This window comes from Vanessa atalanta, chromosome 17 (assembly GCF_905147765.1).
Source record: "Vanessa atalanta chromosome 17, ilVanAtal1.2, whole genome shotgun sequence".
Lineage (NCBI taxonomy): Eukaryota > Metazoa > Arthropoda > Insecta > Lepidoptera > Nymphalidae > Vanessa > Vanessa atalanta.
In genome coordinates this window covers 62,529-78,822 of record NC_061887.1, presented here as the reverse complement: position 1 = coordinate 78,822, position 16,294 = coordinate 62,529, and the positions used below count along the sequence as shown (strand labels likewise).

The window sequence follows — 16,294 nt, the reverse complement described above, 5'->3', positions numbered from 1 at the left end:
TGTTTTAATGCTGGGGTTTCCCAATGCACTCTCAGTTCTTTGTAAATTGGCTGAGTACACTCAACGATATTTATATGTCACTATTTGTATACAATTAATTCTTGTTATTTTTAATTAGAATTTTATTTAGAAGGTGGTGGACGTTTGGTGGAAATGTTAATAAATCATGTAATTAAATTTACTATTTCTCTCTTCGTAAAACAAGATGTTACCATAAAAACAAAATTACGTATCTGCGTGATTTTGTGGTAAAGTTAAGGAAATGTTTGTACTGATTTTTGTACTTACAATAATTTCCTTAAGTTTACATATGCACAACCCACATAAGAACGATTTCCGCTAATATTCCTATAATAATGAAACCGATAAAAGCCAAAATAAACAATTACATCATAGCTGTGTGCTGTTTGTTTCATCGAAGGATAAATCTAAAGTCTTTCATTTTACCAGATAATAATGGAAGAAACCCAATCTGAAATAAAACTAGTTTTTTAACGGATTTAATCGCGTATATTAATTATTTTATTTTACCGAGGACCTTGACATTGTTCAAGGAACATATAGGAGATGTCAAAAATAGGCGTTCTTCAAAGTCTGCAGTCTGTGAACATGCTCTGGATAAACCCAACCATTTTATTCGATTTGATAAACCACAGATCCTCGCTAGAGAACACAGATTCATTCCTAGAATGATACGTGAGGCTATTGAAATTCAAAAACATCCGAACTTCAATAGAGAAGATGGTTGGAGACTTTCTAACACTTGGGATCCACTTATTAAAAATTTAAAATCCCAAATCCAACAGACTGCAAGACCTAAAGATACAGTTAGTGCCTTCTGCGTGCAACCGGAACGCTACTCAAGATACCAATTAAGAAATCGTTGGCGGTAGTTGTAAATAATATTTCTTTTTAATTCGAACAGACAAATGTCACCTTAGTCTGCCCGTGACCACGAACACTGCAAAGTGCTCGAAACGTCGGGATGTTAAAATAAAATAATTAATATACGCGATTAAATCCGTTAAAAAACTAGTTTTATTTCAATGTGTAATAATCGCGAAAATCTAAGACAACATTATGTAAACCCAATCTGATAATATTCGTATTGTATTATAAAACTTCTGACGATGACTGTACGATAACCCACATATATGTAAAGTATAAATACGGGAAAAACCAGTAAGAAACCATACTCCCAAAGATGCGAACCTTCCTCGCTTTGCTGGTGTTGTGCGCATGCGCTTTCTGCGCACCCATAGACCAAGAACCCAAAGTCGCAAATGATCCTGACATTATTTACAATCTTGGAGACCTACTCCCTGAAAGACAAGAAAAAACGACGACCACAGAAATAACAACTGTGACTATTTCACCGGCATTATTAAGAAGACGCTTGCTCGTTAAACTAAAACCGAAGATAGCAGATACGATACACGATGTGGAGTATGAGTTTAATCTATTTAGAAGTGATGCGTGAGTTGACTGACTCTATTTAGTTGTAATAAATACAGTGACATCCTATTCATATTTATGTTTGTATAACATCAGGAAGCCTGTATATTATTAGTTTAGTAAAATTATAATTTTAATAAAATACTGCCTACAGCTATATTAAAATTATCATTTCGTAATAAAAGGATATAAGGTTAATTTTGGTTAAATGATAAAACTAAAACGGAATACAGCATCGCTAAATTAAATTGAATTATATAAAATATGCAATTTCGTAAAATACTTATTTTGAAATAAAGTTACATTTTATTTATAATATTTCCTAAATATATTAAATATTATTGTTTTTGTAAAGTAAATTATAAAGACATAATCCTTAAATCTAGCATTTGTGTTTAAATATTTATATAGATTATATATACATAGATTATAATATATATAAATTATAATAACCTTTTCTCATTTTAAAATTTTGTGAAAACTTCAATAAACAAATAGTACGTAATGTAACATTAATTATTATTATTGATAATGAACTTATAATTAGCGTAACTACTTTGTTTGGGTATAAATTATATTATCTTTTGGCAACACTAATACAGACCGTCATGTGAGTTTGTATTATACTTGGTCTTGTTCAAGTAATGTCATTGTCAGATGTCACACAAAGTGAATTAAATACGAACGATCAGCAAGGTTGCACAAGAACGGGAGGTGAATGGACGTGAATTTAAATTCATGATAAAATAAGCAAAAAAACAATGATACTGTAATGGTTGTGAGTGGTGCGCTCGTGCAAACATGGCTTACGATATCGGGTGGATCATCCCGCGCCTGCGAAACCCGGGTCGGCTGTGGTACTGCGCCAGTTCCATCACGGTGGCAGTGGTTGGTTTGTTCAGCAAGTTAATTGTAGGTAGGTTTATTAAACCATCTCTATTTCGATCACTTTTTATGTTTAAATAACAACACATTGTTAGTGTGGTAAGATTATATTAAAAGATAACAAAGTGTTTCGAAATGAAGACCTTCGCATCAACAAAAACCGATCTAGCTGCTTATGCTGCATATCATTTTATTATAAAGTGTATTAAACCGAGTGGAAAATAATTTTACATTTTTGTTATTACTATCTCAAATCATATTTCCAAATTATGATGAACAGAAATCACACCATTTGTCATTTAAAACATGAATGAAAAACTAATTGACCAATTGAAAATGTTGAATCATTCGATATGCCATATTATATTTTACAATTATATTCAATACCACAGGTGATGCATTGTCTGATTTAAACAAAATGTATTATTGTTTATCAATTATAGATATTTTTTTATCTTTAATTGTAAAAGTAACTAAAGAAGGATTACTATTAAAATATAATTATTATTGAAGGGCAAGTAATTTAAAACCCAAGATCATTACTTAAGTATTCTCATCATAATTATATCTCTTAATATGCTCAATTTTCTGATGACTAACATGACATATATGCATGGCCATGTGATACTAATGCATGTGAATAAAGATTTTGAACCAAAAAAGTAGCAATCTGTTCATCATTGATTAAATAACAATTAGTTTGTTTTAATAGTATATTTGGAAGGCAGACTAGCCCTGCCTGTTCATTGACTCTGCAAGTAGTATAAAGTATTCCTTACAATTACTATTGTAAGCTGTTGCATCCCTTGTTTCTTATATTGGATCACTCATCCTTAAAAGCTGGTATCTGGGTGGTATGCTACTACATGAACTGGCACAAAGCCCCACTGTGTTGATTGTAGATATAACACAATTATTCGTATTGTTGGGTCCTCATGTGAATAATAAGTGAGCCAATGTCTCTTAAAATAGTCCAGTTTATGTTGTCAGTTAATATAATTGGTTAATAAAGGAATAACGAACTTGCATTGAGGTCGGCTATAACATATGATTTTGATGTTGTCTCCCAACTCCTACTCGGGAGTACTAACAAAGGATGCTGACCCATGCGTAAGTAAGTATTAATTACTCCTGTAAATCATAGCTTTGGTACTTTACTAAGATTTTAATTGTCCTAAATTAGACATTTATAATGAATTACATGAATTGATAACAAGTGCTAATATTACTAATCAGAATTTAATGTTCATATCTGATTGATTATTATTTTTGTTTTTCTGTAGCAATAGCATCAAGCGTCGTCCAATGACTCGGTAAAATTATATTAAAAATCCTCGGAATCGTTATGAAAAATAAAAGCTAAACAGTACATATTCATTCCATATGCCATTGCTTCCTTATTTATTTGTAAAGTAAGATAAATAGATGTACGCGATCACTTGAAGATCACGCCTATCTATCTACGTCATCGATGACGTAGCAAGTTAGGGCGGGGTGTCACGGTCAAACACAGCATACGGCCCTCAGAAACAATCGATACAAATTGATTTTATTTCAATTGATATAATAGTATTTTAAAAGGCGATTACAGCCGACACCCGTCTTTGTCAGTAATTTTAAATAATTATGTTTATTGCTGACAGTAAAATCTATCGAAAGACATAAATTTGTATTCATAAATGGAGAGACGTTTTATATTATGTCATATGCTGTGTATTATTCGTTGAGATTAATTTTCGTCGAGCTTAACTATAAAAGTAAAGTAAAGTTACAGTCCTTATCGAGGGCAAAGTTGCGGAGCTTACTCCACCACGCTGCAATGCGGGTTGATGTTAACACTCGAACCAGTTTTCCTAACGATGTTTTCCTTCGGCGCTAAGCACGAGATGAATTTTTAACACAATTTAAGCATATTAAATTGAGTCCTTGGCAGGTTTTGAACTAGAAATATACTATACTATTTCTTATAGGCTTCATGTTCATGCCACCTCAGCCGCACCGGCGCCGTACGTACTATTACTACTACTACTTACTTAGAAATAACTACTTTGGTACCGGATGTCAATGTTACCATTTCGTAAAATGTGAAAATTAATTCTGTCCGCAAACAAAGCCTAATACGATTTATCATATGGTACAATTTTTTTAATTACTCAAGGCAAATTGTGATGGCCGAGTAGTTGAGTTGAGAGTTAGAGTAGAGAATATAAGTAAGTCAGTGCATATCATAATGTCAGGCTGTTACCGGTTACGATCCGCCTCGACCCTATTTGAGAAACCTTACGTGAGAAGCCCGCATTTCTTTCAAGCACAAGACTTTTTTCTGGTCGACCTAGACAAGTAAACTAAGCTGAACGGGTTCGACCCTCCACCGTCCCGCACTGCCCTCTCTTTTGTAAGTTGTCAAAGTCAGTTCATGACAATTTGTGGAATGAGATAAAAAGAATTCCACTTGCTACCCGAAGGCCAGGCTTCGTACTGGGTCACGATCGCTTGCACGATCCATTCTGCATAGAAAAGTACCATTAGTGATAAGTATTGTCGCTAATGGTACTTCTCCGAAGAGTCCGAAGAGTACCTACCAACTATGCACAGGGATTTTACGCCATGTACACGAAGCTGGAGTGAGAGAGCTTAAAATAGTGATCGTTTAACTGTATAAAAAAAAATATAGACATTAAGGTTCACACCCGCCACGTGTTGCAGAGTTCCTCAACAAGACGACGGTGTACAACCGCGAGGCACTGCTGCGCGCCGTCCAGCGGCCGCCCGACGTGCCGCTGCTGACCGTGTCCAACCACCACTCGTGCTTCGACGACCCCGGCCTGTGGGGTATGACACTGCTATATGCGTATCACTATTGCACACACTTCGAATATCATGAACAAACCTTCAAACTGATTAAAGTTTGCCATATTTTATATTTTTCTTTTTATCTTTAACATTTTATCTCAATCCAAAATCGTTGCGTTAATTCTAATACTTAATCAAGATAACGAGATAGTAACGGCAGCTATCGTAGCGGAGGATTACGTATTACTGCTGTCATAAACTAATATTTTGATCTTTTTGGTAGAAGGATTTTCTCAACGGAATAAAATTATAAGCTGTACTACTGCAGAGTTAAACAGAAGCGCACATGAGATGACAACTGTGTTAAAGTTCTTAAAAATATATTGATATACGGAAAATCGAAAAGTGCCCGACTGATAACAGTAACTGAATCGAAAAAAATAATAAATTCTGCTTATTGACAAATATGAAAGTTAAACGAAAATAATATATATAGATACAGCACACAAGTCAATGGTTTTTTATTTACTTTATAATTAAATGACACCGAGTTATTAAAAGGGTTGAGTCCGTTAGTGTTTTCAAGCTTCAGGTTTCACGCTCGATTGAAGGAAAAAGTTTTTGGACTATTTCTAGGTTTTTTTACATATCTATCATATTTAAACAAAATTTTTGAAAATGATATAATTGATCTCAATGATATAGAGCCGAGATGGCCCAGTGGCTAGAACGCGTGCATCTTAACCGATGATTTCGGGTTCAAACCCAGGCAGGCACCACTGAAATTTCATGTGCTTAATTTGTGTTTATAATTCATCTCGTGCTCGGCGGTGAAGGAAAACATCGTGAGGAAACCTGCATGTGTCTAATTTCAACGAAATTCTGCCACATGTGTATTCCGCCAACCATATCGTGCAATATAAAATACTAAAACAAAGCTAAAGTTTATTAAAATCGCAAAAAAAATTTCATCATTGTAGGAAATTGTGTTTTTTTTTTATTCGGCATTTTCTGAGGCAGGCCTCGCTAAGCTTTAAGACTCCGTCACCGATCACTAATATATTTTGGCAAAATTTTTCGTTTCAAACAATCGCCTATGACGTAACATATTATGCCGATATTTTGACGTTGTGCCAGCTCTTATGAAATGTAGGCGCTCGACCTCGACTAATCTCCTCTCTTAACTCGTTCTCATTTACTTCCGCTCTCAAATCTGCATATAAGCCGAGGAGAGCCTCGAACTAAAGACTTGTCGATATCACTAATGACATTAAAGTATCTTGAAACGCTAGTCTAGTCTCCCGAGAGGGCGCTGCGGCCCAAATCATCGTCATTTTGCGTGATATAGGTTCAGGTTAGTCGCAACTCGAATGCATTGCAGCTATGGATATCTTAGTTCCATCTTTTTTTAGGAAAACGCTTGCAAATCTTTGATTACGCCCGACAGACATACAATGACATTTACATCAAAATTAATATTCCGTAATGTATTAGATAAAGATTTATACTGTTACTGAGATATAGAGGTTAAGTAACGTGAAGTAACGTGCAGTAAATATTAAGTTGCCGTGACATGAACTGATTTCATTAACTTCTGGAGCTAACTAGCCGAACATGGCTACTAATCTAGCTGCATCTGTGGTGACTGATGTCGCGTGTCGTGACAATTATAGTATAATATTTGTAAATAATTGCGACTCCTGCGAGACGGTGATTCAGTCACTGGTATCTGCGTCGCCTGCCATATCGACGTAAAAAATATAAGTTATTTGGAAAAGAAACAACTTATAAAAGTTTATTTAAACAACGCTAATACAACTTAATCAATAATATAAAGTAACGATGAAATGATCTTTTCCAATCGAGCAGCGAACAGAACGCGTCACGCGCTCCTCGTGTTTGACAATTCCGGCACGTGTATTTAATGCATTCTAGTTTCCTGTCATACGATATTATTTCAACATCGGAGTCCATAGGTCATTCGATTATAGTTTTTCAATGATTTAGTCAACGCGACATATTACCGGCGTCATTACATTGATAAATCTAATGAACCGATCGTCCACTGCAATCGCAGCACGCAGAACATATAGAGTTAATATCTCTGAATATCTCCGTGTCTCATACTTTATAGTAATTTAAAATTAAAAAATAAATCAATCGCACAGGTATGCTTGGAATTTTTCTAACGAGGTACACTTGTACACAAATATATATGTACAAAATTTTGTAAATCGTGATAGTAATAGCGCTGAAAATTAAATGAACTGTCGTTCTAGTAATTAACGAAGAGTAATATATCAGGTCGCCAATATGCGTTCTACAGAAAGGAATTCGGTAGTCGAATTACAAGTTTTGTAATTACGTAGCAATTAAGTTAGCAGCGTGGTGTGACGCAGCAAATACACGAGTCAGCAGGTCATAAACCGCAGCGCACCGAGAACCGGATATCTTAAACTTGAAGTCATTATAAAAACATCGCTGACCTATATTATATTTTATAATACAAGATAAGTCATATAATGTAAATTTTATTATTGCGTAATAGAATTTCTTCGTTACAAATGTTACAGCACACAATTATATTACATGAAAAAGATTAAATAAAATTATTTTAAATTTCAAATTCTGTCTAAGTTTAATAAATCAGCTTATGTATAGCTGGCTCTAAAATTGTTGTAAACAATTTTGCGGATCGACTGCTGTGCCGCCTAATATACGATGATAATACTGATAGATACAGATAATATCTTAATGTATTTCCGGGCGGCAGGCGTAAATAGTTCCTCGGATATGGCGGTGAGGGTCAGGGTCCAGGGACGACCAGAGAGAAGACAATGCGCTGCTGACCTCGGAACCTTAGACGTTATATTATGTGCGCCTGATATGGACACGCTTACTTTAAACTTAAACATAGCCACGCTGTTAAGCGGAAGAGTAGATGATGAGTGTGTAGATTCAGCCAGGTCTGCACGATATACAAATTAATACGAAGCATTCACACTCGTAGTTTACGTCTTAGAGTGACGCTCGTGCTTGTGCTCACAAGATGCCTTAGTGTGCGTGAGGTGATTACCAAACGAGTAAGGTTAGCAAAAAAATACAATTTAAATTAGTAATAATTCAACGTGGGAGAATGAGCCTTCTTGCGCGAATAGATCTATATCACAGATGGTCTGTGGTCATACAGCCGATGACACACACGTCATGTCAAAGTTAAAATATAATTAGCTTTTTTGACGTTAGAGTTTTTATTCCATTGTAATAATGACAAGGTTTCGTCCAGCTGAGTCCCATTTTCCCTATCTTTCGAATCTGTGTATCGTATATTTTTGTAGGCGATGTAATGACGGTCCAATTTCGACTAATGAGCGACCACTGGTATAATGAATTGCGCAATACTGATGACTATTGAACAGCGTTTCTGTTCGATGAGCAAGTGTAATCGCATAATTCGCATATATTACCAGCGACCGACCCCCTCCGCGCTCCGCCGCGCAGTGGCCTGTTATCCGAGTTTAGTAGGCATTCAAGTAGTTTTTTCGTTCTGTGATATAATTGATATATCATGGCGTGACGTTTGATTTACTATTCCTTGAGCTGTTTAGGCTTACTTTTACCCTCTGAATCGATTATGGTATTTAAAACACAATAGGGACTTCAAAGGAATATCTTTATATTGATAAAAATACACTTTGGACGAAACCTTAATATTTAAGTAATTTAAAAATACACGATAACGCCGCATTCATGCGAAAATATCATGAATTATATGTAAACTCATCTCCATAGAAATAATCCAAACAAAAAATTCCAAATATGCGGTCTACGTCTACTATACGGTCTACTATTCATATATATAGTTTCTTATAGTCGATATTCATGCACGTGCATGATCTGCCTTACAATATGTGTATGAAACTAGAATGTGGCCCACCGTGCGCCAGCTCGTGTGAGCAACGCGCTCAATAAACTATAACACGCTGTTTACCTACTTGCATAATATTACCACGCATGCCTCCGATACCGGCATTCCCACATTTCATTGTATCGTGTTTGAAACTATGCTTAAATTCTACATTCAGCTCTATTTAGGCTAATATTCTGACTATTTTCATATTATTTCTAACGGCATATTGCTTTGGAGTAAGACATATAACGAAATAGTTCTCAAACATTAAAAAAACGGTACAGCTGTTCTATAAGAACAAACTCGAAACATGAGATGTTAGATGACCTTTTAAACTATCGTATCTCCGTCAAAATCTGTCTGGACTTTATTGAGCTACGAAGTGAGATCTTAACGACGAATCAAAATCAATATGAAAATACTCTATATTTAAGTAGGCTATATGCCCGTCACGTTAAAAGTAAGCACGATAAAAAAAACTGTGTCAATCATTGTGAAAGCACGAGAAGTAAGGAAACATTTAATATCAAATGTCCGACGCAGCCAAATCAATATATTCTTATTTTCTATGTAACGTTCCGAATATATTTTAAAATAGGAAATATGAGTTTTACTAATAAAAAACATTAAAAGAGAATATTATACAAGAATACATTTACGATGAAAATCAGGAAGCTCTTATTTTATTTAGGAAAATGTGTCGTTCTCAGTAGAATCTACATTCCGAACAGTAATAGCTTTACAATCAATTAATTCCTGTAAGAGCATAGAACAGTGCTTAAAAGTAAAGAATATTTTATTTTTATCATGTTTACTTGAATTTAGTTACTGGTGTTTCTGTATTATTCAAAGTCTGCGAGATAATAATGTCATTCTAAAAGATCTTCGGCCGCGTATACCAATCCGGCGTCTTGACTTTTCTCAATATCTACAATGTACAAATTTCACACACATATTCACACTTGTAGTCTGATGGAACCCAAAGCCATCTGAAACGACGGAAGAGAGTTAAGGGGCGACAGATCAAAACTACCACCTTCCAAATTCTCGGAGATTTACTGGGAGTTGCTATCAGAAAAACTCGATCACTTTGATGATTTAAACCTCGAGATTTGTAGGCTTATAAACCAAGCATGAGATCAATGAAGTACTTCATTTTCTGATACACGCTATGATACGTATATCAGTAGACCGAGTAATAGACGAGACAGAACATTTGTGATTTTTAATAAATATTTTTCATATATTTGTACCGAAGCACTGTTAAACAGCGTAACCAAATGTAGCACACTCAAATCCAAAACTATAATCATCTACGTACATATATGTATAAATGCGAAATATAATTCAGAAACATTCACACATCCAAACTTGAAATTTGGCAGGTAGTTTTCATAATTATATGGTGTAGACATCTGCTAAGTTTTACCGTAACCGAAGTTACGATAAAACGAGGGTTGAAAATTTGTGTTTTATAAATTTCGCGCAGCTTCGGCTAGTAATATAGATAAACTAATAATAATTCGCCTTTAAGAGTATTGTGTCCCCGTGTAACCTCGACTTATTTGGTTTGATAATTCTCTTATTCATTTATTGAATCTAGAGTTTAGATTACTTTCAGGTTTATTACATGTACTAAACGAAGTAATGTCGTACGATCGCAGGCGTGCTGGACACGGGCACGCTGCTGCGCGGCGCGCGCATGCGCTGGTCGCTGGCGGCGCACGACATCTGCTTCACGAACGCGCTGCACTCCGCATTCTTCGCGCTCGGGAAGTGCGTGCCCGTCGTGCGCGGCGCTGGAGTCTATCAGGTGTCATTTTCATCATTCTACAAATATTATGAAGCTCAAGAGTTTGTTACTTTGGTCGCGCTCATCTCACGATCTATCGGTCCGGTCCGAATTTTGCACGTAATTGGAGGGAGGATATTTCAATATTAGTAATTTGTAATAGTTTGTAATTTGTTTTCTCTTTGCATTAACTTTCTGTTCTTTAAAACAATCTCGAGCGCGAGACACGTTGCTGCCGCGGGTGCAATCGCAGTTCTGGAATGTCGTGCCGATGACTAAGTCCGCGACGATTGTTGTTTGTCCGTAACTCTAAACTACATCCTTTTCTTCCGAAGTCAACTTGTTGTCACGATACCATGTTAATATTTTAATTACAACATTATGAGAAATTATATTATGTCTACAGTTATTGGGGCTGTTAATGCACAATTTGCATACAAAATGCATTGTCTGATGCAAACTTTATAATTGTTTTACTAAGTTCATAAAATGTTTCTTAAAGTACGGATGTCATTTACACAAGTAACTTAAGGTAATATTAAATAAATTAACCTTCCAAATTTTATTTAATATAAGTAGGCATACTTGTAAATGGTCCACCTGATGTTTAGGAGTCACCACCGCCCATAAATAAACATTTGTTTAAAACCGAAGACCAATAATTGATGACAAACCAAAGTATACGTGTACATTAATAAGCAATATTGTTTAGGAAAGAAGATTTGACATATCTGGTAACAGGGTAGCTGTACGAGTGCGAATGCGATGGCATATTATCGTACAAATCGGACTGTGAATACATTTATTTTGTCTTAGTATAGTATATCTTCACGATAATCGATAAGGGATTAAAATAATGTACATTGCTGGGTCCTTGTCTCGAAACACCGTACGTTTTGACATTATAATGATATAAATCATTTCTTCTTTTAATAAAGTTGACTCATCACCTAAATAAATTATTTATTTAATACGCTAACAATCTTATATTATCTGAACGTTTAATGCAGCCATAGATAGTTGTATGTATTTTAAAAAACTTACAATTAAAATAGATATATTCAACTTCAAAATGCGTCACACGAAAGATAAATTCTATCTACACAATGCAAATGTTAACCTTCGTTCCCTTACACCGCAGCCAAACGCTCACACGACGTGTTACGAGAACGGTGTTGAAAGTTTGAAACCACTTAATCATTCACCAGGTGCTGCAGTACCTGCTGCTAATATCATTTTTATTCTTATCTCAGTTTATTAAGTTCTACAAAAATTGTATAATTTTATGAAAAATACTGCAATGAATGTCATATTCATATACCTACTAGGTATGAAATTATCCCGAGCGAGCTATTCTCGTTCTCTGATCGCTAACGTGCCTACCGTCCGCGCCGCAGCCGGCGATGGACTTCTGCGTGGAGCGCCTGGAGCGCGGCGAGTGGGTGCACATCTTCCCCGAGGGCCGCGTCAACGTGGAGAAGGAGCGCATCCGCTTCAAGTGGGGCGTGGGCCGCCTCGTGGCCGACAGCGCGGCCCGCGGCTGCGCGCCCGTCGTGCTGCCCGTGTGGCACGAGGGCATGGACCGCGTGCTGCCCAACACCGAGCCCTACCGCCTGCGCTGCCGCAACCGCCTCTACCTCGCCGTGGGCGAACCCATCCGCCTGCACGCCCTGCTCGATAAGTACGCCCGCCTCCGCACTCTTTAGCTTCTACTGCATTTCGATCTCAAAGGGAACTTTGCGGATTCGATAGAGTACTCGAAAACCGAACGAACCGACCCCGAGGGCTCTGTACGCGCTCATTTGAGTGGCTACCGCCCGTTTAGACAACGTGACACGGGCACGAGTGACAAAACATCTCGGTTCCAAGGATCGGTGATCTCAGCGATGTAAGGAATGGTTAAAATTTTTATTTCCCAAGTTTTCGGACGCTGGCGACCGAGTGACGAATGGGCCACCCGATGTCGATCACCATCAGGTGGCCCGGTCGCCCGCCCGCCCGCATCAAAAATTAAACAAATAAATGTAACGTGCAACGTTTAGTAAACGTCGGCAACAAACATCCAAACGATCACCCCCATTCGGGGATCGCCGCATAGCCGACGTCTCGCAATAAAAAAAATGCGAAAACATTTTGGCCCCCGAAGGTGCGCTGCGGAGACTCAGCGCACCTTCCGGGCCCAAACGACGCCGCGCCCGCAGGCTGAAGACCGCCAACGCGACGGAGGAGGAGACGCGGCGCGCGATCACGGAGCGCATCCAGGACGAGCTGCTCAAGCTGCGCGAGCACGCGCACGCGCTCATGCGCCGCGCGGTCGGCGCCGACGCCGCGCCGCCCGAGCGCAACCACAACTCGCGCGCCGCCGCCGACCGCCACGCCCCGCGCGCCGACCCGCGCGAGCGCGACCTGTGAGGCGCTCCACCGCGCGCGTCTGCGGGCTTTTATGATAAGTTTCTAAATAGGAGAATTAAACTTTTATACGAACCTTTACATTGTTATCGTTTATGAGTGACGTTTTCATATCTCTTGATTTTAACGTAAAAACTTTGCTGCGCACAAGAACTCGGTGTATCTGGATATAATGTTCGGGAGTTATTATACAGTTCTCTTGACGTTCGATCGCGCCGAGCGAGCTCCGCGGCGAGCGCGGCGGGCTCGCTTCTGCAGATCTCTTGAGTCGTTTGAGATCTAATATGATACCCTTTTTTAAATAGTTTTATTCACGGTCGACTCGGCAGATGTGGCCGAAGCATTTACGTATTCTCTTGTGATTGACGTGTGTTTTACTGTATCGGTGTTAGGATCGGGCGCTCTGCTCGGAGCGAACGATAGAGGTGTCTCTGCTTCGTCGGATACGTGCACTCTGGGACGGCACAACTTATACAATTGCACTTAAATTTAAATATTATAACATAACTTTTATCTTATTGACAAAATTGGTGCAATGAACTATGAGTTATTATGCAATATAAAGTACTAAGGGATGTTAGAGTGCACTGCGCTTTGTAGCCGTGTCTGTACTAAGTGTTACCAGTATGAAATGCCATTACAAACATTTTAACTTTGCCGCTCTGAAGTTGCAGCTTGTGACACGCGGTTGTCGATTACGTTACGTGAACCTTACTCTTATTATATAGTCTGCACTCGATGTTTTCTGTTGTTGGTTTTTGTTATTTTATTTATCCCGTTGAAGCTGTTCACTTCAACGGGCTTTTGTTATTTTTGTTATATTCGCTAATTAAAAAAAAATTTAAAAAAAACAAAAAAATAATTGGTATTGTGTAGCTAAGAACCATTTAAATAAACAAGAATTTAATTGATTCAACTTATCATAGTTTTATTTTCTAACATCTCACTGGAACTAATTCTTGTCTTCTTCACATATCCGTTTAAAAATGGACTTTAAGAGAAGAGCTGCCTAAGAGCCGAGTTGAAATGTTTGTATCGTAGGAGCGTAACCCGACTCGTGCGCGGGGTGCGCGTGGTGCGCGGGGTGCTCGGTGTTACTCGTTGGTATTAATCGCAATCAGTATAAATATATTTAAAGAATGTTTCAAAATGAAAAAATCCTATTTATTTTTTAATTTATAAATAATTTTACACATTATTAATTATATACAGCACCTACGTTTCAAATCTTATATAAAATTAATAAAAATAATATTTTAATAATTTATCTTCTTTATACATTTTATAATAATTTCGATAGATAATATTAAATGTGAATGTATTCTCGTTTAGATTGTAAATTAAGAGCTTCCAGTGAGTTTCCTCTTCTAGAAATAATGTTTTGATAACTCTTTACACAGTGTAAGCCCACATCGTGTCATATACAGCCTTTCTATAGTCGACCACCTGTAACCTGTCTATGTCGCCACTGGAATTATACAAAGGACTGCCCGTCGAAGTGTATTCGTACCTTTAGCTTACTTTGTACGATTTATTGATATTACTGTGTGTTGTATTGAAAACTTGATCGCGTAGACGTGCACCTTGAGGCAGTTAAATATCACTTCCAATACTTAGTTGTTTCGACGTGTCTGTGTGACGCATGTCTCGAGTCTAACGACCTCTAAATATGTGACGATTCTATATAGTGTGTACGTGTTAGAGATTTTACTACTAGATGTATGTTTTCAACTGCCGTTGAGCCGCCATCTCATGACCAAAGACTGTCCGACTTCACTCGGAGTGAAAATAATTAAATCCATTAACTAATAATACTATTTTTGAAGACGTATTCCATTCTTAAAATTCCCTGATAAGTAATAGTGTGACGTTTGACACGCTGGCACGCTACGACTCGCGCGGCCCGCAGGTACTCTGTGCCACAGTAGATGACTACGAAAACCTCACAAGTATATCGCGAACGACATTTGTATAAAGTAAACCTTCCGAATCGATATTTTTATTTCCTTGAGTTATATTTACTTAAGTTATTGACTGAAATACATAATCAAAACGATCGGCTGCTAAAACTTAAAATTATTATTTTTTTAAATGTCGTCGTCGTCGTCGGGCGGCACTCGGGGACAGCTACTCGATTCGAAGTTAATGTAAGCGTACAGATTACGACACAGGATTCCGATCCGGTTCCGGGTGTTTTCTTAACTGGGTCAGGTTCATATTCATGTATGTTCCGATTGACATGTGTTTTTTGAGACTGTATGTATTTTTTTAATAAATCAATGAATTTGTGAAAAACTGTGTTTTAATTGTGAATAATTATTTTATATTTATCTTCCCTATCCCTTATATTTATCTTGGCCACTACACTTTCCTTTCTCACATGGGTACCCACTGCTGAGAACATAAATATGAAGCAGACGAATGAAGTAAATATTATAGGAGTCGACATCTGTCGCATCGGGGAGGAGGTCGCGGGAGAGCCTTATATCTAAGTAAATGAAGGCACTCTGAGCAAGTCAATATTCGCATAAGATTTATAATTGCAGATGTTAAGTTAGTAGAGGCCGCAAAAGCATTTGAATACAACAAAACCCTTTTAATACTGTCATTTTGGCGTACATAATACGTAACGCCTATTTGAATTATATATACAAGATGAGTATTTCAATTATTGTGTTTTGGCTTTGGCAACTCATTCACTGAAACAGGCAGTTATATTGATATCAGAGATGGACACCGAAACCGATACTATATGAACTTTATTACGTTAAGTGGGTATATTAAGGCTTACTTAAATTTTCGAGTAATTGTTAAAATAAAATATCGTAACGTCTTACTGACGGAGCGCCGTCGCCGGGAACTCCTCACGTGAGCCAATGTTGTCTCCACTTCGAGCACAAGCACTGGAGAGCGTAATAGTAACATCAGTAATTCGTAATTATTTTGAAGCGTTATTACAAGCATTACGGTCTTTATCAAGATTGAAGAGTAAGTACCTTATTGCGTTTAGAATGTCTGAAACCAATTTTAATCTTCGGCCAGTCGAAGTC

At 37.4% G+C, this 16,294-nt stretch overlaps 1 protein-coding gene across 2 annotated transcripts; it reads left to right on the top strand.

Annotated features, from left to right (window-relative positions):
* Window positions 1-1,170: 1,170 nt before the first annotated feature.
* Window positions 1,171-15,539, top strand: LOC125070187 (tafazzin). Of its 2 annotated transcripts, XM_047679918.1 has the most exons (6): window positions 1,171-2,371; window positions 5,047-5,172; window positions 10,708-10,856; window positions 12,233-12,516; window positions 13,037-13,219; window positions 13,258-15,539. In XM_047679918.1, exons 1-6 carry the CDS (start codon window positions 2,257-2,259, stop codon window positions 13,280-13,282), a joined length of 882 nt encoding a protein of 293 aa, XP_047535874.1. In that variant the 5' UTR covers window positions 1,171-2,256; the 3' UTR covers window positions 13,283-15,539. The 2 variants fall into 2 exon arrangements, with proteins under 2 accessions (XP_047535874.1, XP_047535873.1); XM_047679917.1 differs by having other exon boundaries at window positions 13,037-15,539.
* The last annotated feature ends 755 nt before the right edge of the window (window positions 15,540-16,294 follow it).

What these genes read in the sequence shown, in the direction of transcription:
- LOC125070187 (XM_047679917.1), top strand. Translation starts at nt 2,257, where the DNA reads ATGGCTTACGATATCGGGTGGATCATCCCGCGCCTGCGAAACCCGGGT. An exon ending in GTTCAGCAAGTTAATTGTAG is followed by an intron (nt 2,372 to 5,046) that starts GTAGGTTTATTA and finishes CACGTGTTGCAG; the next exon opens with AGTTCCTCAACAAGACGACG. An exon ending in CGACGACCCCGGCCTGTGGG is followed by an intron (nt 5,173 to 10,707) that starts GTATGACACTGC and finishes GTACGATCGCAG; the next exon opens with GCGTGCTGGACACGGGCACG.